The sequence below is a fragment of the Meles meles genome, chromosome 4 (genome assembly GCF_922984935.1).
Source record: "Meles meles chromosome 4, mMelMel3.1 paternal haplotype, whole genome shotgun sequence".
Taxonomy (NCBI): Eukaryota; Metazoa; Chordata; class Mammalia; order Carnivora; family Mustelidae; genus Meles; species Meles meles.
This window is the reverse complement of record NC_060069.1, coordinates 82,007,070-82,029,317: the sequence shown is the minus strand read 5'-3', so window position 1 is coordinate 82,029,317 and position 22,248 is coordinate 82,007,070. Positions and strand designations below refer to the sequence as shown.

Genomic DNA, 22,248 nt, shown 5'->3' with positions numbered 1-22,248 from the left:
CAAAAACAGCAACAAAAATAAACAAATGAACTCAACAAGTAAAGAAGTGTACTTACAGGCGCACAAGTGTCTGTTCTCAGAGGACTGGTATTTGAGGTGCTGGAGCAGGTGAGGATGATAAGAAAAAGAAAAACAACAACTGAGAAGAAGGAAATAAATAGCCATAGATGCCTTGTGGAAAATAACATAGGGCAATGTGGTTGGGAGATGCCTTCGATTGAGTAGTTCTGTTTATTTAACTAGCTATTATAGATGGATAAAATGTTAGAGATGACATTAAAAGTAATACTTGTGTTATTTTTAAAAAACAAAGCAGTATTTGTGTTATTAAATAACTGTTCCTTCCAAATATTTGCAGTGGGGAAAAGTTCTTCTGAATGAAGATGGTAATTTCTCCTAGGTCTAAACTCCTTAGAGCAAACAACAATCTTAGCAGAGTTCGTATTGTGATTATACCGTATCACTTATACAAGTGAATCATGATTACAAATCATAGATCATGGTGCTGCTTTGGGATGAACTCTTTGTTGTCATCAATCATAAAAGACTTACTTTTGTTTCATCACAAGAAGACTTTTGTATACAATTAAGTGAAACTGACGAACTGGAAAATAGCTTAGCAGGCAGAAAGCCCAGCCCAGTGCTGCCATCGGAGAAGAATGCCACAAATGATCTTAAATCATCTTCTTTCCTTGTAGTCTTCCCAGCAGGCATTCTGCAGCCCCCCTTCTTCAGTGCCCAGCAGTCTAACTCGTTGAACTACGGGGGTATCGGCATGGTCATAGGACATGAAATCACCCATGGCTTCGATGACAATGGTAAAGTACCATGGACCCTTTCCTTTGGCTGGGACACACCCTGAATAAACCTGAACAGCGTTATTGTACTTGATCAGTACGAGAACACATTTAATCAAAAGGGTACCATTGGCTAATATTCATACTCTTGGTGTCCCTTCTAAATTGTTGCTTAGGAAGATCAGAAATGTCTAGTAGTGAGATAAGCAGTGTGCACTTTGCACTCTGACAAAGTAACACAAATATTCACATTTAGAAGATACTTTGTGTTAACACCAACGATAATGTTTGCTCTTATTTCATGATTGTTTACATATTATCTATCTGGACTTATAGAGGACAGGGTCCATGTCTTAAAACCAGATGTAAAATCAAAAAGTAAAGTGCCTGTAAGACTTAAACTGCTCATGGACAGGAAGAACCTTTTTTTTTTTTTTCTGCATCCTTTACCTAGTTCAGGACTTTGCAAATCATGGGCGCTTAAATGTTTATATGCTGCCTCAAATGGCAAAAATAGACTTAGAGATTCATTGAAATTTCAGAGGCATAGAAGTAAAAAACATGAGATAAATAGAGAAGTGATAGTTGAAGCTATGGCAAAAATTGGTTTGCGAGTGGAGAGACGATAGGAAAAAAATAGTAGAAAGAAAATAATTAAGCCTTAACTAGACTTAACTTTAGAGCCATAAAAAGAAAAGGTGACAGGAAGGGTACAGTTTTGGAAAGGACTTACTACATGTCTGTTAATTCAAGCATATAATAATTTTCATGGGTAGGTACTAATACCACTTCCATTTTTTTTAATGGAAAAAAGAGGCACATGAAAGACTTGCTCGAAGTTACAGACCTAGGAATTTGTGGAATCAGGATGTGAGGCCAAGTAGTTTGCCTTTGTAGCCTTCTTCTCATTCACTATATCGTAAGTAACTATTTAAAAGGATGGAAAAATGAAGTGTTAAAACGTGGCAGATAATGCCACTGTAGTTCAAAAAAAGGAAAGATCGAGGAGGGTCAGCAGGAAAGCTCCAGGAGGAAAAGTGACTCTTTCTTTGTGCTTGAAGTAGATGGAAACTCTGAGTCCACGGTGTCTCATGAGGTGTTTGAGACATGAAATGAATGCAGAATAAAAATAGTATTTTTCAATCTCAAAATATCAAATTAAACAGACTTGGCCCATATGAAAACCATCCAAGAGAAACAATCCACGATTTCAGGAGTGGCTTAACTGGCGGCCTCTGCTGAGGTATCAGGAACCACGTGGGTAGAAAGCCTGGATCAATACTAAGGCCCACGAGCTAAGCAGGCCCTCACAGCCCACGTTTCATCAACACGGGATGAGAAAGGGGAACAGTTCCTCTCATTACCTGTCCACTTGAGTGTTCTCTCACACAGTGGACCATATGGGTTTTCTGTTTTTAACTTTTTAAAGAATGGACGTATCCAATCTTAAGTCCCTGCCTTTTGAATTAAAGATATCTTAACCACAATTCTTGATGTAATGAGTTCCCCTTTTACTTAAATCATTTTATTACAGGTAGAAATTTTAACAAGGATGGAGACCTCGTTGATTGGTGGACTCAACAGTCAGCAAATAATTTTAAAGCCCAATCCCAGTGCATGGTGTACCAGTATGGAAACTTCTCCTGGGACCTAGCAGGTGGACAGCACGTACGTTCGAATTCTCTTGACAAGTTTCAGATATATTCAGTCTCTGTTATCGCATTTGCTTTCTTTTCTGGAGTATAGATGACATATAATGTTACATTAGTTTCAGGTGTACAATTTAATGACTTGACAAGTTTATACCTTGTGCTATGTTCACAAGTGTAGCTCCCATCTGTCCCAATACATCGCTATTACTGTATTGTTGACTGCATCCCTTATGCTCTGCTTTTATTCTGGTGACCTACGCATTCCATAACTGGAAGCCTGTATCTCCCTCTGCTCTTCACCCATTTTGCCCCTCCCCCTAGTCCCTTTCCCTCCGGCAGCCATCAGCTTGTTCTCTGTATTTATAGTTCTGATTATGATTTTTGTTTGCTTACTCATTTTTTTTAAGATTCCATTTATGAGTGGAGCTATATGGTATTTGTCTTTCTCAGTCTAACTTATTTCACTTAGCATAATACCCTCTAGGTCCCTCCACGTTGTCTCAAACGGCATGATCTCATCCTTTTTATGGCCGTGTAACATTCCATTGTGCGTATATGTGCATGTGTTTCACTTCCTCCTTATCCATTTGTCTATCCATAGACACTTAGATTGCTTCCATAAATTGGCTAAGGTAAAACTGCAGTAAATAAATGTATCTTCTCAAGTCAGTGGTTTCATTTCCCCTGGGTAAATACCTAGTAGTGAAATTATTGGATCATATGGGATTTCTGTTTTTAACTTTTTAAAGAATAGATATATCCAATCTTAAGCGCATTATTGATGCCTTCTTAACAATCCGAATACTGGTAAGGTTCTTTAAGCATCTTTTGTTTTTTAACAGCTCAATGGAATTAATACGCTGGGAGAAAATATTGCTGATAATGGAGGTATTGGCCAAGCATACAGAGTGAGTAATAACACTTTCTCCCATTTTAGTGGTTGGAATGATAATATCCTATTTAATCATTCATTTAAAGCCTTTTGCAAAAGGCACATATAATGTAGGTAGTAAACAATGAATAGAAAGTGGAAAATACACGTGGGAAAAGGGGATTGTGAGTGTGCTAGCCAGAAAGAGCAGTATGGTTATGACTGAGCTGAGCAGTCTAGGCTTCTGGGAAGATGAGAAGAGGAAACCTGAAATGTTATATCAGCAGAAATGAGGAGGCAAGCAAGTTCCACAGAGGAAGCAACATTTTTCTAAGAAATGAGCTCTAAAATAGGTTTTTTATAAAAGGGGCCTCCTCGAAAGGATTTTTTCAGTCGTTGACCAGTGTATTAAATAGGACCCTCGGTTTCACAGCAGGTGATGCAATCTTTGGGAGCCATAACCACAGTCCAGTTACAACAACCTGGTGAGAGACTGAAGTGGTACAGCTCCAACACACGGCCTTGTGGTCATCCAAACTGTTACACCCAGAGGAGTGTATTGACGGAACATCCCTTAGAAGCTCGTTTAGTCTTCCATTCATTCTTGCACTCAGCAAATGCTTGTTGAGGACTTCGCTGTGTGTTTGGCACTATTCTCAGTGTTAGAGACACAGCTGTGAACCCTCCATAAAATATGTCATTATTTGATCTTTGGAGCAGGGATTAAAAGATGGTCTAGTTGATGCCATGTGCACAAAAAAAGCAGGGAGTTTCACAAATGAGTAGAGGAATAATGGTGTTGGAAGCAACAAGAAGGAGTGAGGGTAGTTTTGAGTGTTTCTTCCAACGCTGAAGTAGTTGACATTTGGGATAATGAACACCATCTGCTTGAGAAGGTACAGGGGACAAAGTGCCCCAGGAAAAACCAGGCTTCTCTAAGACAAGGATGGGTGGAGTATTCTGTGCAGTGGATGAGGATATAAGATTACTTGTCCACCATAGAAATGTACGGTTTGGGGGGAGGAGGCAGTGGTTGGCCAGGAAAGGGTAAGCTTCAGAGCATTGTGGGAGAGATGACAGGTAGAGCCCGTAACTTGGCAGTGACCATGGATGATCAAAGTGTGAGTTTTGGGAGATTCAACTGCCTGCAAAGTTGACAAAAGAGTGAGTCCCAGCAGAATCCTGGGGGGTGGTAGACTGATGCTCCTTTGAATGGTTGGTAATACTTTGACTAAATGCCAGGCACTGTGCATTTTACCTCGATGGGTGCTAGGTACTTTTGTTTTCCTGCAAATATTCTTGAGCTTTATATTTGGACACAATTAAATTCCTCAGAAATGGATTGATCCTTCTGGACCTTGCTTTTACAACTTGTTAGAGGGGCTAAGGTAGTGCTCAGTCTAGGGACAATTATTCTCCACTGCTGAGGCAAGACCTACTAGGTGAATCTTGAGGTGCCCATCTGATGTCTAGAGATCCTCTCCTGTACAGCTTTCTCCTCTTTAGGACCCTGTCCTTGGTGTCCTTGAACTCTCAGCTCCTTCTCAACTCAGGCAGTCCCTTGGGCTCCAGCTGAGTTTCCTTTCTCTGTCTGGAAATGCTTAAGGCAATAAGCTGGGACATTTATAGGGCTCACCTTATTTGTTTACCATCTCAGAGCAGTCACTCTCTTTTATGCCTGATGTCCAGTGTCATGCACATATATTTTGTCCATCATTTGTTGTTGCAGCAGAAAGGTGAATCCAGTCCCTCTCACTCCATCTTGCCCGGAAGTGGAAGGCATGGGCACTGTTCATTCTCCTGCAGTTATATCTAATATTCAGACAGATTAAAAATCATTGCTATAAAAATGCAACCGAAATCTAGGTTGATGGTACTTCCATGATCTTCTCCTAAAACAACTACAGACTTACTATAATGAAGCAAATTATAATTTTTATTTTATTTTATTTTTTTAAGATCTTATTTATTTATTTGACAGAGAGAGACATAGCAAGAGAGGGAACACAAGCAGGGGGAGTGGGAAAGGGTGAAGCAGGCTCCCCACTGAGCAGGGAGCCTGATGTGGGGCTCCATCCCAGGACCCTGGGATCATGACCTGAGCCGAAGGCAGATGCTTAACGTCTAAGCAACCCAGGTGCCCTGCAAATTATAATTTTTTATACATGAAATCATAGCATCTAATACCCTTTCCCCTTTGCTAGATTGTGAACTCCCCAAGAGAGAGCAGGCTCAAGTCTTCCCCATGTTCCTAGTATCTTTACATAATAGAGACTCAATAAATCTGTGTTAATGGCAAGGAGGAGGACATGAAATATATCTTCTGCTTATCTAATTGATCACTTTCCTTTGTATTAAATTGGAAGTAATACGTCTCAGAAAGTTTATTGTAAATTCCTTAAATATGTTTAGTAGAAGAAAACTGCATTTTTCAATAGTATTCATAGAGCCTTAAGAATTAAGGACAAACCATAAATGACTCTTAATCTCACAAAACAAACTGGGGGTTGCTGGGGAGAGGTGGGATTGGGAGAGGGGGAGCGGGCTATGGACATTGGGGAGGGGAGGCGAACCATAAGAGACTATGGACTCTGAAAAACAACCTGAGGGTTTTGAAGGGTCAGGGGTGGGAGGTTGGGGCAACCTGAGGGTTTTGAAGGGTCAGGGGTGGGAGGTTGGGGGAACAGGTGGTGGGTAATGGGGAGGGCACGTTTTGCATGGAGCACTGGGTGTTGTGCAAAAAGAATGAATACTGTTACACTGAAAAAATAAATAAAATGAAAGAAAAAAAAAAAGAATTAAGGACATTTTCTGGCATCCAAGTGACCTAAATTCCTTCTTCCTAATGTAACTGAAGTTTAGTCCATTTTGCCCTGTCTTCTGGGGTGCCACCACAATTACTCATCTTCATGCTTGAATCATAGGATACTAATTTTTAAGAGATCTTAAGGAATCCCTTGATTTTTGGCATGAATCATTCAAAGTCGGGAGTAAACATTTCTTGCTAAGAGTAGTAAGTGAGCTAAATATGGCAACTGCAGAATGACTCCCTTGGCAATTCATTCTTCCACCTGGCAAGACTTATCCATCTATCTATAGAATGACGTTTAGATAAGCTTTTTATTATTTACATAAGTCATCCATTCATTCAACTGACACTTACTGATCATTGACATTTTCAGAGCATTTGTAAATAAATTCTGGTTTTCTTTCTAATCCCTGAAGCAGTTGTAGGTTGCCGTATGTAAATGGATTATTATAGTGGGTTGGATGGTCTTTTGCACAGATTTATACATGAATTTAGAAAATTATAAACATCCTGTTTCCATTTCATTAACTGCCTAGGCCTATCAGAATTATGTTAAGAAGAATGGTGAAGAAAAATTACTTCCTGGACTTGACCTAAACCACAAACAACTCTTCTTCTTGAACTTTGCCCAGGTACTGTATCTTTCTTGATTGATAGATACGAAAATCATTTTGAGTTACAATTTCATAGTTAGTTAGATAGTGAATGCTGAGTTTTTTTGTTTTAATCAGTTGTGGCAGAGCATTTGACATGACTGACTTTCACTGTTTATGAAACACTATGAGCTCATATTAATGGTAATTATGTTCCTGGTCGCCTATCACTGAACATTATTTAAAGAGTAAATGGTTGAGTCTCAGGCTGCTACTTCTCCGCCATCTTGACAAAACAAACTGGGGGTTGCTGCGGGGAGGTGGGATTGGGGGAGGGGGAGCGGGCTATGGACATTGGGGAGGGGAAGCGAACCATAAGAGACTATGGACTCTGAAAAACAACCTGAGGGTTTTGAAGGGTCAGGGGTGGGAGGTTGGGGCAACCTGAGGGTTTTGAAGGGTCAGGGGTGGGAGGTTGGGGGAACAGGTGGTGGGTAATGGAGAGGGCACGTTTTGCATGGAGCACTGGGTGTTGTGCAAAAAGAATGAATACTGTTACGCTGAAAAAATAAATAAAATGAGAAAAAAAAAAAAGAGTAAATGGTTGAGACATGCAGAATTCCGATTTAATTTTCACACACAAATACTCTTCGATGGAACCCAAGCACACTACTTTTCCTTTTTCTGTTCCTGTCCCTAGGTGTGGTGTGGCACCTACAGGCCAGAGTATGCTGTCAACTCCATTAAAACAGATGTTCACAGTCCAGGGAATTTCAGGTGCGTGGGTTTGAGCAGCAGTCGTGCTGCTCCGACATCGACTCCATTACTTCCACACTCCGAAATTGGCTTTTTGTAACTCTCACTGTAAAATTTGGAAATCCAGGGTTTTTTGTTTGTTTGTTTGTTTTTGTTTTTTTCCTTTGAGGGTCACGGATGGGATCAACAGAACACAGCAGGATAAATGTCATGTTTACATAAGCAGAGCCTTGACTGCTCTTAGCCTCAGAATGTACATGACCTATGCTTTGTGCTTGATGGAGTCCAACAAAGACATTCCTGAGAATAGTGGCCCTATTTAGAGCTAGCACAAAGACATTTTTAAGAGCCTATGAAAAGTTTAGGCCTAGCACCAATGAGTAGCCATTCCAAAGAAAGATTTCCGTTCAACATATAAAGAGAAATGGGTTTTGTTTTGTTTTGTTTTTAAATTTTTTAATTTATTGATTTGACAGAGAGAGATCACAAGTAGGCAAAGAGGCAGGCAGAGAGAGAGGAGGAAGCAGGCTCCCCGCTAAGCAGAGAGCCCAATGCGGAGCTCAATCCCAGGACCCTGGGATCATGACCCAGGCCGAAGGCGGAGGTTTTAACCCACTGAGCCACCAGGCGTCCCAAGAGAAATGTGGTTTAATTAGAGGTTGTCCAACATAACATAGTTATCCCCAGAACTCCAGAAGAGAGTACCTTGAAGCAGAGGTCAGAGGACAGCCCATCAAGGATGCTGGAGAGAAATGCTCTGTAGAGTGAAGGGTTGAGTTAGAAGAGATCTAAAGTCCTTTGGAGATGAGAAAATCTAAGAGAGCATTTTATTGAAAGAGAATTACTCTAACCACTGTTCCAGTGTTAAATCCTGGATCCCCATGTATCCAATTTAGGACTGAATTATTAATGCTCCCCCTTCCCACATAATATTAACATTTCATCACTGATTTACTGATCAACAATACTTCTCAGGCAGGAACTCTAAAAAAACAAACTTAAAATTTCGTAGAGTGGTTTGGAAAACAGTTTGAGAATAAAAGAGAATTAACAGGCTGAGTTTTAAAAGCCCTTCCTAAAATGAATGTACAGATACTGCCTGGATCATTCACTCCTGGGGAAAAACCACATTCAATTATGAAACAATAAAAGAGCACATTTACAAATTAAAGACTTTACCCAGCTTGTTCTAGTATCACCATCATAATCACCATCATTTAGTATTTGCCTTAACTGTTCTTTCAAATTTCATTCACTCAACAACTGTTTATTGTACGCCCACTAAGTATGTGATCCAAGGTAAATTCAGTCTTGCTAGAAAAGTCAAATTAACTTCTTTTTAGATAATGAGCAGCAAAAGTCACTGGATCAAGTCCCATTGCAGTTTATCCAAGTAACTTTTTGTTTTCATTTTTAGACGTTGTCTTTTTCCTTTCTGAAGTCTTCAGATGGGAAAATAGAGGAATCTAATTCTGAAGCAGCAGAGGGCAATTATTATAAGTTCACATAAACCATGATAACAGTCTAATTGGTCAGAGCTCTTCCCTTCATAGTCTCACGAACTAAAGCATATATATGCACAAAAACCTAATGAATTTAAGTAATATTATTATAATACCTGGTACACCTGGCATATCCTGAGAGAATGGGGCTTGCAAATTGAAAGTTTTTGATAGCTAAAATTTGTCCCTTGAGTATTAACATTTTTATCTTAACCACTGGATTAAAATTTCTCTGTTTCAAATACATTTTCTGCCTTATTGCCTTATTAATACTGTATCCTGAAAAATCCTAGCCTTTTTTTCTTAAATGACACAGACTATTGCTATGACTGTTAGTTGGCATTTTAGTATTTATTAGCTTAGAGAAATCCTCAAAAGCTAGACTATGGAGAGCTATTTATTTCTGCACTAAAGAGCCACCAGTGGGGATATGGTGATGCTTTTTTGACTTTTCATTTTGGCTTTTTATTAGGGTTTTCCTGTTTGTTTGTTTCTTCCCTCGTTCTCTTTTCTGTTACTACATAACCTGCCTTTTGGCATCCCATTCCTTCATTCTGATCAGCTCAGGAGCCAGATCCTTAAAATTGAATGGTGGAAGAAAAATGAGCGCAAGCTTTGAAGTAAGAAACACTTGAGTTCCACCCATGGCTCTGCCATTTATAAGCTGTCGCTTAACCTCTGTGTCTCAGTTTCTAGATATTTTACGTTAGGATTAAATTATTTTACGAGTTAAGAGGATTAGTGTTAATATAGAAAAAATATCTATTACATATGTATGTTTGAAAATTAGAGCTAAGATTGTTTTTAGATAAGAAAGGTCTGAACAGGGGCACATGGGTGGCTCAGTGGCTTAAAGCCTCTGCCTTTGGCTCAAGTCATGATCTCAGGGTCCTGGGATCGAGTCCCACATCGGGCTCTCTGCTCAGCGGGTAGCCTGCTTCCTCCTCTCTCTCTGCCTGCCTCTCTGCCTAGTTGTGATTTCTGTCTGTCAAATAAATATACAAAATCTTTAAAAAAAAAAAAAAGGTCTGAACAGAATAAGAATCCCCAGGAGTAAATATATGGAGTTTGCAACAGTTTTTATTACCTAGAGTCAGGGGCTTTTTGTGCCCATTTCTTACGTCTGGATAGTTCAGAATGTCAGTAACTGATCACTGATTAAATGATATATAGGTAAATATGTAACTGTTTTCTACCCTCAGTTTTAAACTGAAAACAACTGTGTTATAAATATGTAAAATTTGTTCTCTGTAAAAATACATACTATTTTATTATAAAATATGTAAAATTATTCGCGGCTTTATTTGTAACGTTCTTTGTTCTGGTGCAAAAGATGCCTCTGGCTGTTTTTTGTTTATTGTAAGAAGAGTATGTGTTGTTTTTTAAAAAGGGTAAATGGAATGCCAACCTTTTGTCAAGGAAATTATTATTTTCTCTGGAGGTAAAGGGATTTCCTTGGCAAAAGGTTGAGGTTACATTTAGTTTTGGAAACAGGCTGCTTCCTGGCTGTACAAAGTAAAACATATTTTTTAAAGAGCCTTAAAATCTAATAGACGCTGAATTGCTATTGAGAAATTGCACATAGTGGTTTGTGTAGAAACATTTCTGAAATAGAGGGAGATTTTGTAACCTTATGCCTGAATACCACAGTATGAAAATAGAGGGCAAATTATACTCGATATAAAGCTGAATCTCTAAAACCACTTGTTAGGTCTGAGTTGTAATTGTTTTATTCCTCCTAACTAAAGTCTTATGTACTTCAGATAAACTTCTAAAACTTTAGTGTTTAAAATAAAATGTTTCTCCTTGATGTGCTAGAAACTGAACTCACAATTTAAATGACTTCTTTTTGGAAATTCAGTTTCTGTTCGCCATCCCCACTTGGAATGGTTGTCATGCTCATATTGACCATCTAATCTGCAGATGTGTCTCTAAAGTTATCCAGATGTAATACTTCTCAACAGTGTATAAGGGTCTGATACATTTTTTAAAGCATGTCCAAAAGGACAAAGTGATACCAATGTATACTAAATAGTAAAGTAGTGCTCATTTAGATGCTTAAGTTGCTCAATATTATCTTCCAGTCAGAATAAAAGGGAACTTCATAGAACTAACACCACTAATAAAGCAAAATACTTTTTCCACAGCTTAAGTTCTAGTACTTGTAAGATATTCTTTCTGGTGTTTTATATAGACATTTTCTGGCAATATGGTGATTTTGTTCCCTATTATTCCATGAGTTAGTATGTGTATGCTAAATCTACTCTTTGAAATACTAATGTTTCCTCTATTTGCCTTAAATATTAACATTGTCTCTGATATTTTGTAAATGTCAGTTTCAATTTTGGTGAACCTTGGAGCACTTGTTAATCTTCAGATCACATCTGGGAATCCATTCAGGCATTTGTTTCTTTGTGAATTTATAGTGGAGCATGTGCTGATCGATGGGACCTTCCTTTAACAAAATCATGAACAACAGGGATAAAGATTGGATAGTTTATTTATGAATGCAGCTAGTTAACCTTGTAACCAAGTCATTCATTTAAAAGAAGTAACAAAGGGTTGTCAGAAGACCAATTAATTGCAAAAAGCTCCTTCAGTAATTTAAAAATCCAGTTAAGTACAATCAAGAGTAGTCTTCTTGGGGCGCCTGGGTGGCTCAGTGGGGTTAAAGCCTCTGCCTTCAGCTCAGGTCATGATCCCAGGGTCCTGGGATCAAGCTCCTCATTGGGCTCACTGCTCAGCAGGAAGCCTGCTTTCCTCTCTCTCTCTGCCTGCCTCTCTGCCTGCTTGTGGTCTCTCTCTGTCAAATAAATAAATAAAATCTTTAAAAAAAAAAAAAGAGTAGTCTTCTTGGTCAGCTGAAGTTCAGCTCCATATCCCTTAGATGTTTTTAAAACAAGTGATTATTTGCCAAAGGAATAAACAACAACAGTACAATAAAACATTTTATATAATAAAGTCAAAGTTTCAAGTAAATCACTTTAAGGAATAACCAATAAAAGCCATTTATCTTTTGTTATCATAAACACAAACACTGCACAGTTTTCATATAACATGAAATTCATGGAAGTCTTTTATGTAATATTAATGAAATATGACCCCACTCTTAAGAGAAGGGATTCATTTGATTAATAATGTATCCACTTTCTGAAATAGATTATTTATGTCATCCATCCAAAGAATTAATGTAAACAATAAGACATTAATCAGAATCCTAGGAAGGTCAGTGAAGTCCTGGTACATGGTTGACCTAATTATTCAGCACCAAACAATCTTAAGTGAAGCCTTTGGATGGAAAGAGAAGAGCTGGAACGGAAATGGAGAGGTCAGCGTGCATTAGGTTGAGTGTTGCTACATGGCTAACTGCCATGGGTGCTTTGTGAAGGTGCGTGGGTTGTTTTGTTTTTTCCATTCCCCTCATGTTTTTTTAACAAATGTAGAATTAAATCATGGGTTTGGACATTTTACTGAAGTATTTGTCCCCATATGATTATATCTAAGATACAATCCTTTAAAAAAAAAAGTTTAATAAAATGAAAATAGAAAAGAGCATTTCTGCCAGTATGTAGATCCCAGATGCTTCCCCTGTCCATCAGGGAGCATATTGCTCCATTTGAGGAACAAGTCAGGCCACCATGATGGCTGTCACTCAGCCAGCACATAAGGCTTCCTGAAGTGGGAAGGGGATTGAATTAAAAGAAACAAAGTTTCCCTCTGTCTCAGAGTCCATGAGCCTAGAAACTTAAAAGACTAAAGACCAATACAAATTCCTGATATCTAAAATCTTTTTATTCCTTCGGGTGCCTGGCTGGCTCGGTTGGTAGTACATGGGACTCTTGATCTTGGGGTTGTGAGTTCAAGCCCCATGTTGGGTTTAGAGATTACTAAAAATAAAAAAAAAATGTTTTTGTTCCTACATATATGACCACTTTTGACCAAGCATCAAGTGAATTTGTTCTTGGACTTTCAGATATAAGAAATGACACATCATCATCATCATCACCATCATCATTATTATTATTATTATCATAGCAAATTAATTCAATCTCCAAGCTCCCACCCTAAGCTTGGAGGTAAGAAATTTCAGTAGTTTTCAGTGTGTTTCTTTTTAGGGTTGTACGGGAATCCGAAGACCCAGAAACTAGGGAATTAGCCTCCAGTTATCTCCAGCCTGCCATGGTCCCTGCTGATATTTCTGCAGTTCAAGGGCTTCATCTGAAGTCGGGCGGCTTCATTTCCTTCTGGTGGTCATGGGCAAGGGCCTCAGGAACCACTGCTCTTGAAGTTCAGTCTGTCCCACATTACACGCCATCCTCTCAGAGGTCTTCTCAGGGCCCTGCTCACAGTGGGAGGCATGTCTTTGTCATTCATACAACCCACCATTCTGGGCCCCTCCTCACCTTTGGGGAGGTCTGTCTTCTCCATCTCAAGGGGATTAAGAGATCTGGCCCCCACCCCACCTCAACAGTCCCATACCAGGAAGATTCCTGTTAATCTTTAGGACTCCTCTAGGAGTACTAAAAAAACAAACAAACAACAACAAAAATTGGGGATGGAGAGATAGTTGATGTGGTAATGGTTGACACATTAAGAAGTCTGACTTTTAGAAACTAGATACAGATCTGTCTTTCCAGGAATGGGGATAAAGAAAAGAAATGCTTGCTTTTTCTCATGGTTGGTCCATAGTAGCAAATAAACACAAAAATGCTAAGCAGTGTTTTTCTTTGTAATGTCCTATTCCTCCTATATATGTAATCACCATGACCAGCTGACAGGCTCATTTCTTCAGGAAGTATGTGCTGAGTCTAACAATATACAAAGCACTGTGTGAGGCTTTGTGGGGAGGGCAGCAGGGAGCCAGAGATGCACAGGATTTTGCTCTCCGATTACAGTGTAAGCTGATGTCACAAAGTCAAGAAGGAGAACAAATCACTGTGAACTGACAGGGCTACTACTGGTGAGAGGAGCTAATTAGGACATTCTTTGAAGAAAACCTCTGTGGAGAGGTATTTAAGTAGAGGCACGAAAGCTGAGAAGGAGTAGATCATGGAGTCATTGGGCAGTAACTTTCCAGGATATTGGTCCGTAGGAGCAGAAGGCCTTGAAGAGGAAAAGAAATGGCTGGTTTGATGACTGGAAAGTAGGTCTGTGTAGTTTGAGTCTGATGAGAAACAGGAAGAGAAACATCCTATGAGGAGGCCTGGAAGGTAGGCTGGAGCCATCAGAACATTGGAGACCATGGAGAGGAGTTGAATTTCATTCAAGCCCCTAGAAGGTTTTAAGTAAGGGAATTAGGGAATCTGACCTAAACTTTAAAGATTATTCTGCTGTGTGGAGAATGGGTCAGAGGAGATAAGACTGCAAAGACTTATACTTAGCACACCTGCCATGTATGGAGAGCTCAGTAATTAGAACATACTCTCCTGTCCCTTGCCTCCCTGCCCTTTCTCCCAACCCAAGGTGGGTGTGGTGGGATGGTCCCGGCGGGAAGAGAAGGAAGGGAGCTGGTTGGGGTTGATGGGAAAACATGACTTCTGCATCATTGTACTGACCTATCTCTCCCCTCAAGTGCTGCTTGGTGCCGACAGTGGGTCAGGCAGTGTTGTTTTTGCCCATTGAGGTCAGAGATAAGAAGACGTTGACTTTTGCCAGCCCTTTCCAGTTAACTCAGGCTGAATCCAGTTTATGGTACCTATGAAGTTCTTTTGGGAAAAAAAGAAAAGAATGATCTTCCTTATTAGATCAGATCAACAAATATCTATTTAAAGTCTATTTTATTTAAGTTATCATGTGAGCCCTTCCAAGACGTACTGAAAAATCGTGATTTTATTTTTGACCAAACTCTTCTTCTAATAACTGCAATTCTGATTCATTTATTTTACAACATGCATAAGGTGTTTATAAATGAACTCCCCCATGACAACCTTAAGATGCAGGTTCCTATTATATGCATCCTACAGGAAAGGAAACTGAAGCACAGAGGCACTAAATAAATACAGCTCATAACCAGGCTTCAAGCCACACAGTCTTCAGAATCTGTGCTCCTGTACATTGTTGCCTGTCCGTTTAAAAATTCTGTTAATGAGGGGCACCTGGGTGGCTCAGTGGGTTAAAGCCTCTGCCTTCGGCTCAGGTCATGATCTCAGGGTCCTGGAATCGAGCCCCGCATCGGGCTCTCTGCTCAGCGGGGAGCCTGCTTCCTCCTCTCTCTCTGCCTGCCTCTCTGCTTACTCATGATCTCTGATCTCGAGATCTCGAGATCTCGTGATCTCTCTGTCAAATAAATAAATCTTAAAAAAAAAAAAATTCTGTTAATGAGTAGAACTTTTTTTTCCTCTCACGCTGTAAATTCCAAATTCCCTTGATAGGCCTACATGAAGAAGTTCTGTAGAGCTCCTACATGGCCTAGGCCTAAGTATCAAATGCTGACAATGACTTTTGTTTGTTTCACAGGATTATTGGAACTTTGCAGAACTCCCCTGAGTTTTCAGAGGCCTTTCACTGCCGCAAGAATGCATACATGAATCCAGAAAAGAAATGCCGAGTTTGGTGATCTTCAGAAAAAGCGGTGTGGCCCTTGGCTAGACTTGCCAACACCACAGAAATGGGGAGCTCTGTCCACAGAGGTCACTGTAATTACATGGGGTTAGTTCACAGAGAAGACAGAGCATCATATTAGAAATGAAGTTAGGTTATTCTGGAAAAGGTGTGGAGAGAGGAGGGGGGGTCTGGTGTCTATCAAATCATTCACTTTTCACTGTGTAAATAATGCTTGGTCTCTAAAGATATTACCATTCATTTCTGTTTCAGTTATGATCTGCCAGTTTGAAAACAGTGTTAAACACTCGATGTAGACTGGGATTTCTAATCAAAGGGAGATTGAAGAGATTGAAGCATAAAGTTGGCTCCAACAGCACAGCTGTGGCGTGAGGGTTAAAAACACATTGCCTAACTACTTATCTTTACTTTTATTTGCAACATTTCGCTCCTATAGAACTCTTCCAAAGAATTCTTATATATCTTGGGGCCTTGGGACATAAAGTAATTTTAAACCAATTTTGCCAATCATCAGTTATTCATTCTGAGATCATTTTATTTTAAGCTACTCTTAGGGCTAAAATGAATGTCTGAAACTGGTTTTCATTGTACCTGCTTTCACCAATACTGAGATTCTTGGGGCTCCCTGCAATTTTCTAAGCAATTTCTTGTTCTCTCTCTCTCTCTCTCTCTCTCTCAAAACTTGATCTTTTTAAGAGATTTATAGTAATGTATAAATAATAATTTTTATATTTAATTATTAACTACATTTATGACTAAGTAATTATTATTACAAGTGATCATGGAATATTGACGTTTCGGACAGATGAATAGTTACGGACCAAGATCTGTAAAGTGATGTACAAAGGAAGATTGGAGACTTTTTAAACTTATCAATCATATTGATAAAAAGCTTTAAGCACAAACTCTGGGTTAAAAATTGTCATTGGACAGTTGTCTAAAGCGGGATTTTCAAAATAAACTCTGTCCTGTCCCTGAGGGCTATGATAAAAGGACAAAACTGCGTCTATGTAGCTCTGCATCTCCTTATCTTTTCAGGTGTGTCATCTGATGGAAATATTTTGATAATAAATTGAAATTGTGTCTACGGCCATACCACCCTGAACGCGCCCGATCTCGTCTAAATTGAAATTGTGAGCCCATTACTCACCAAGCCTGTTGTGCCAGCTGTCCAGCTTTGAAAGTGCATTTCTGAATATAAATGAGAGGCTTCCCCACCTCACACAGACTGCTTCTGAAACCCTAACTCGCATAGAGTTCGTGGAGGACACTGTCTAGTCCTTGACAGGAACTCATCTCTTGAGGCTTTTATCTCCTTCTCTTGCCCTGTCCTTTTGGCTAGTTTGGTTAATTTCATTACTTGATTAATAGCTTACAAAAGAGGCATTTTCCCTGTTTTTCCTAAAAAAATGAAAATGAGGGAATTACTCTTCAAAATATGTGTTAGTTTTCTTGCTTCTTGAAAAATGCCCATTTACCTTTTTTAAAAGTTATGAAAATATAATGTATCCACAAAAGTTTCATTAAACGTAAGTTACAGCTCAGTGAACTTTCTCCGGCTGAACACAGCCCTGCAACCAGCACCTTTAAGAAACAAAACATTACTAGTGCCTTAGAAGCCCTTTCTTCCAACCACCACTTCCTTCCTCCAAGGAAAACTACTGTCCTGGCTCCTAATTTCATACATTAGTTTTAATCAATGAGCATGTGTTCTTTTGCATCTGGCTTCTTTCACTCAGTGTTACATTTTGAGATTCATCCATATTGTTGCATTCGACTATGGATTTCTCATTGTCATTACTCAGTACTATCCTATCGTGCAAGACACGATAGGACAGTTCATCCATTCCATTGTTGATAGGCATGTGAGAAGCTTCCGGTTTGGGGCTGTTACAAAAGGTGCGATTATGAGCCTACATATTTGCACTTACCTGTCTTTCTTAACTTGAGATTTTAATGAACTCATTTCCACAAATATTTCATCAAGTTATTATAAATATTGAAAATACAGATTTAAACTAGCTATGGATGGCCTTATCTTTTTCTTCTTATATCACTGCCACCATTATTATGGATAATTCAAGTTCTATTTATGGATATATTTCCTTAAAGAAACTGAAAACACAAGTAAGATTGGTGGTTGGAGCAATAGGAGCGTCCAGTTCTGAAGAAAACAACTGTCTTTGAATCATTTAATTTCTTTCTTGTCAGAGCAGCTGAAGAACAACTACTACAAATTACGAAAAGATACTAAGTTCCCCCACTCTTTAAAACGTCAGTCTCCCATCCTTTATGGAAGGACTTGAGTGAAATTTTCTGGGGAAAAAAGAAAAAGTCTTTCTAATGCTTGGGTCTCCTGTGTCTAGAAATGTCAGATTTCCTGGGACTAAGGGATACACCCAAGTGAAAAGACCAATACCTCCCCTTCCCTCACACATGAAGATATTACTAATTGTATATGGCGTCGTCATTGAGTTGTGTGGGTTTCTCAACCAGTTCCAGTCACCTGGAGTGGTTCCATCAGGTAAGGCCTATTTGTAATCTCACACATAAATCCATTTCACTGTGGCTGAATCCTGGTCAAGAAGAGAGTTGAGAAGCTGAGACACGAAGGGTTGGGAGCCATTATAACTCAGGAATGAGCAGAGAAAGAAGTTCTCATTGGTAAGGAATCTGCCTCCATGCTGCAGTGTCCTTGTGGGTTCTGGGTGTGAGGTGGAAAGGATGCCATCGTGGGAGAAGAGTCTTCTAGTCTTATCTGCCATTAATAACAAAGTAACCTGGGCATTTGATCCCTTCTCTTGGGCCTTTGCTTTTCCCACATGAAATAAAAGAAGATTCTATCAGTAGTTCTCAACAAGAGGAGAATGTGTCCAGTACGTCCTTGCTCGTAACCTGTCCCCCAGTGAAGAACACTGCATAAGATAATTTCAGAACTCTCATGTAAATGCCTGAGTCTAGTTAAACCACATTGTGTCTCAAAGACAAGGACTAAAGTTTGATCTCATTTGGGTCCATGCTGCTCTTACTAGTTTTCTCTAAAGCCTTTATTTTTCCTGTTGTCACAGAGGGAATTCTCAAAGTAGAAGATAACTGTTAATTTGGAAATAAGACTCCCCTGTCAAAGATGGAACATCTGAAAGTTTTATCAGTTCCAGTCTCAAAAATGCAAAATAAAAACAAACATTTTTCATAGTATTGCTTTTCTGCCTATTCCAGCCTCCCCTTGAAAAATGTGATGGCCAAAATGGAGCTTTCGTCCCTGCCATCTTACGCTTCCTGCAGGCTTCATTTAAAAGTGAAGGATATAAACTATTTCACCAATGTTTTCTTGCATATACCACTGCATTCTTCCAAAGATACCATGCTTTTCTGGTCTGATTTCTTTGCAAAAGTTCAGTGAAATGGTTGCCAAGTGTTACAGAGAGTCACAGGCATAACCAGATGATGACTTAGGCAGAAACGCAAGTTGTCTTTGTGTACCATCCCTGGGCTGAAGGATTGGACCTGATTAATCAGGTGAGGAGAGGAGCCACCTGTTGTCAAAGTGGCACATGTATATTGCCTTCTAATCTCTTCTTTAACAATGTCTAATTTTAACTCCTTTGTATTTTGCATTTCCTTTAAAACGTGAGAAATACTACTGTTATTTTCCACTTTGTAGCCAAACTACTGTGCTTCTATTTTGTTGTTCACCAAAGCAGATCCTCTAGGTTGTGCAGGAGAAGGCTGGCAGAAAAATGAGCATAGACTCTTGCCAGAAATAATGATGGGCTCTCAGCTTGAACAGTGCGGGAAGACTGGAAGTCTAGCAATTGGGACTAAGTTTTATATTTCTGAATTTCCTTCCTCCCGAGAAACTAATGATACGTTTTTCAGGTGTCAGATGTGTTAACATCTCTTAACTCCTATAAATGCACTTGGTTGTCATCTCTGATCTGATCATATCAAATTATAATGCATCTGAAAATTTTCTCTATATGCAGGAAGACAAAAATGGGACCAAGTACAGTATCTGCATTATCTGTTTACCTTGGTGTAAATCTTTCAAAACACGTGCTATCAATGCTCTGTGTCTCCTGAAATATGGCATCAAAGACACGATGCTAAGATGCATATGGCAGCTCTACCTTTAATATCAAAGCAATAGGAAGGAAAAAGTGAAATAGGAGAAAATGTTTAGATTTGTTCAAAGAAAATATGAAGAGGATGCAATGTTAGAAATGCATGATGATTTCAATTATGTTAAAATATTGTTGCATAGAAAAGAGTTGGAAGAATATGTGCCAGAAATTAATAGGGAATATCTGAGTGGTAGTATTATAGGTGATTCTTATTTCCTTTTTCCTCTGCATTGTACATATTTCTATAAGGTGAAAACATTACACCTTAAAAGTCATCTAAAAAAAATGTTACATGGAAGAAAGGAAGAAATAAGGGAGAGAAGACGGAAGGGAGAGGAAAAAAGAAACCAAATTCCTTTGAATATAAGATGTGTTCATTTATTTAAGAAGCTATTCAGTTTGGTAGCTCAGGCAACTTAGACCCAAGGAATGCAGTGAAATAGATTTTGGTCAGGAACCTCCTTCCCCCACAACAGGCCAGATCTCTTTCCCAAGGTGGCTTTGATACACACTGCTTGACACAGAGCAAGGGAATTTTCAGACCTTCCACTGACTGTGCTCAGAATGGCTCCCTGAGAACAAACCACGTGCTTCCGGAGATCTTTTGTTCTTTACTCCCTCTGAGGATGCTAATGTTGCCATTCTCTCCCCCCGGGTCTGCCGCCATACAACACCCTACCATCTACCAAATCCTGACCAAGGTTAAGGGTATAGCCTATGACTGAAACAGTATCCAGTAAATTATATAGGGATTGGACCTAAATGCTACCTGAGAGGCACCATGATTTACCTGGGGGTCAGATAATAAAATTTAGAGGTTGAACAGGGAGGAAACAGCAGGATACAATGAATCTGAGGTAACTCCCTGCTTACATGTGTTTCTTTTTTACTTTGGCCATAGATGAAGATCACACTCACACTAGTTTAGCCAAACCTAGAGATTTTCTTGATCCACAGTACCAAATGGGGATCACATCTGAGTAATTGGGCCTTCTTTCATGTGCCTACTTTATTGTTGCCAGCTGCAACTGCTCCAAAAGAAAGCTGTGGTGATGGTCAACCATGCCCAGGCTCAAAAATTCTCTGCTTCGTTCACAGGGGAAGCACAGGATCTAACTATAGTCCACATTTAATATCATAGAGAAGACCCAATGGAAATCCTAGAGAAAAAGCTCGTTTTGGAAACATGTCTACCTCACTAGAGAGGGCATGGGGAAGTGGTGATGTAGAAATTATGATCATTGATTCCCTTACCCTATCTTCAGAGAAGGGTAGCTTTCCAAAAGAAAAGAAATCACCATTCCTAAGAGAGAAAGCCAAAGAAGCAGATGTCCAAAACACTGGTAACACTAGATGCTTCTTAAATGCTTTGTAAGACATCTCAGTTTGGATTAGATTGTGCATATTAAATTTTGAATAAGTGCCAACTTTAATTTTGTGTGATAGAAATGAAGACATGCATTTTAGTTAGATTTACTATTTAAGCAGAATTAAAGTCAATTATAGAAGGGTAGAAAGGAAGAGAAATAATACCACTTATTGGGAGCAAGGTACGTATAGAGTTTCCACTTAATATAACTAACCTGTGAGGTAATGTTGGTACCCCTGTTTTACAGATGGTGAATTTGAGTTTCACAGAGGTTTAATTAATTTGCCCAAATTCACACAGGTGGCAAATGATAAGGCCAGGGACCAAACCAGGGTATGTGGAAGTCCAAAATCTACATAAATTTACTATCAAAACTCTATATCACTATAAAATGCATTTCAGCCCATCCAAATAAACTCATTTGTAGCTAATAATTCCCAAAACACACCCTTTCAGAAAAATAGATGAAAAATAATGTTTTGTTTTTCCAATTACTTCTATGGCTTTACAAAAGCCATTGTGATTTTTTAAAAGGACATTAAGTATTTTAAAGTTATATCTATAGATACTTTTAGAACATCTGCTGTTCAAGGTACTGTGTTAGGAACAAAAATAAAAATAATTGGAAAAGAAGAACAAGACAAAGTAATAGTCTTTGGCTGGCCCTACACTTGTTCACTGTATCCATTCACTTCCTTGATGAAGCATCACGCACCTTTTCACACATAAAAAGGCCTACTTATCTTTTGCTGGGCCCACTAGAAGATAAAAATAAATAAGACAGCTGGCCTTTTAATATAGTAGAGACATCGAAACTGTACACAAATAAATGCAGCTGAATGTAGGATGTGCCAAAAGATAATAAGAAAACAAACTCGGAGAATTCAGAAAAATTTTCTTTCCTAGCACGCCAGGCATTCTGGAAGAAGTAACACTTAAATGTTACACTTGATAAGATGGACAGGACTTGTCAGTTGGAGAAGAAGACAAGGAAGTATAGTGGCTAAGTGTGTCTCTTACAGAAAATTAGCCATCCAACGGATAAGGAGTCCACACTGACACTGGCGAAGATAGACGCTGCTAAGGGGACTGTGCACTGTGAGACTGTGGACACGGCTATCCATTGTTCCCCATTGGCTTTTTGACATGTCTTGTAAGGATTTCTTGAAAGAAAAGCTTCCCTTATTTCTTCAGAGATCCTACACTATTTTCAA

The 22,248-nt window shown here is 39.1% G+C and overlaps 1 protein-coding gene across 5 annotated transcripts in view; it reads left to right on the top strand.

The window, feature by feature from the left end:
- The window catches only part of MME (membrane metalloendopeptidase), a 102,514-nt gene extending 85,868 nt beyond the window's left edge, over positions 1 to 16,646 (top strand). For all 5 annotated transcript variants that reach the window (XM_046003892.1, XM_046003889.1, XM_046003891.1 and 2 more), the window contains exons 18-23: positions 699 to 818; positions 2,332 to 2,465; positions 3,292 to 3,357; positions 6,666 to 6,761; positions 7,423 to 7,499; positions 15,437 to 16,646. In XM_046003892.1, the coding sequence (XP_045859848.1) occupies positions 699 to 818; positions 2,332 to 2,465; positions 3,292 to 3,357; positions 6,666 to 6,761; positions 7,423 to 7,499; positions 15,437 to 15,536 (593 nt within the window). In that variant the 3' untranslated portion in view covers positions 15,537 to 16,646. The remainder of the gene's footprint in view (positions 1 to 698; positions 819 to 2,331; positions 2,466 to 3,291; positions 3,358 to 6,665; positions 6,762 to 7,422; positions 7,500 to 15,436) is intronic.
- The last annotated feature ends 5,602 nt before the right edge of the window (positions 16,647 to 22,248 follow it).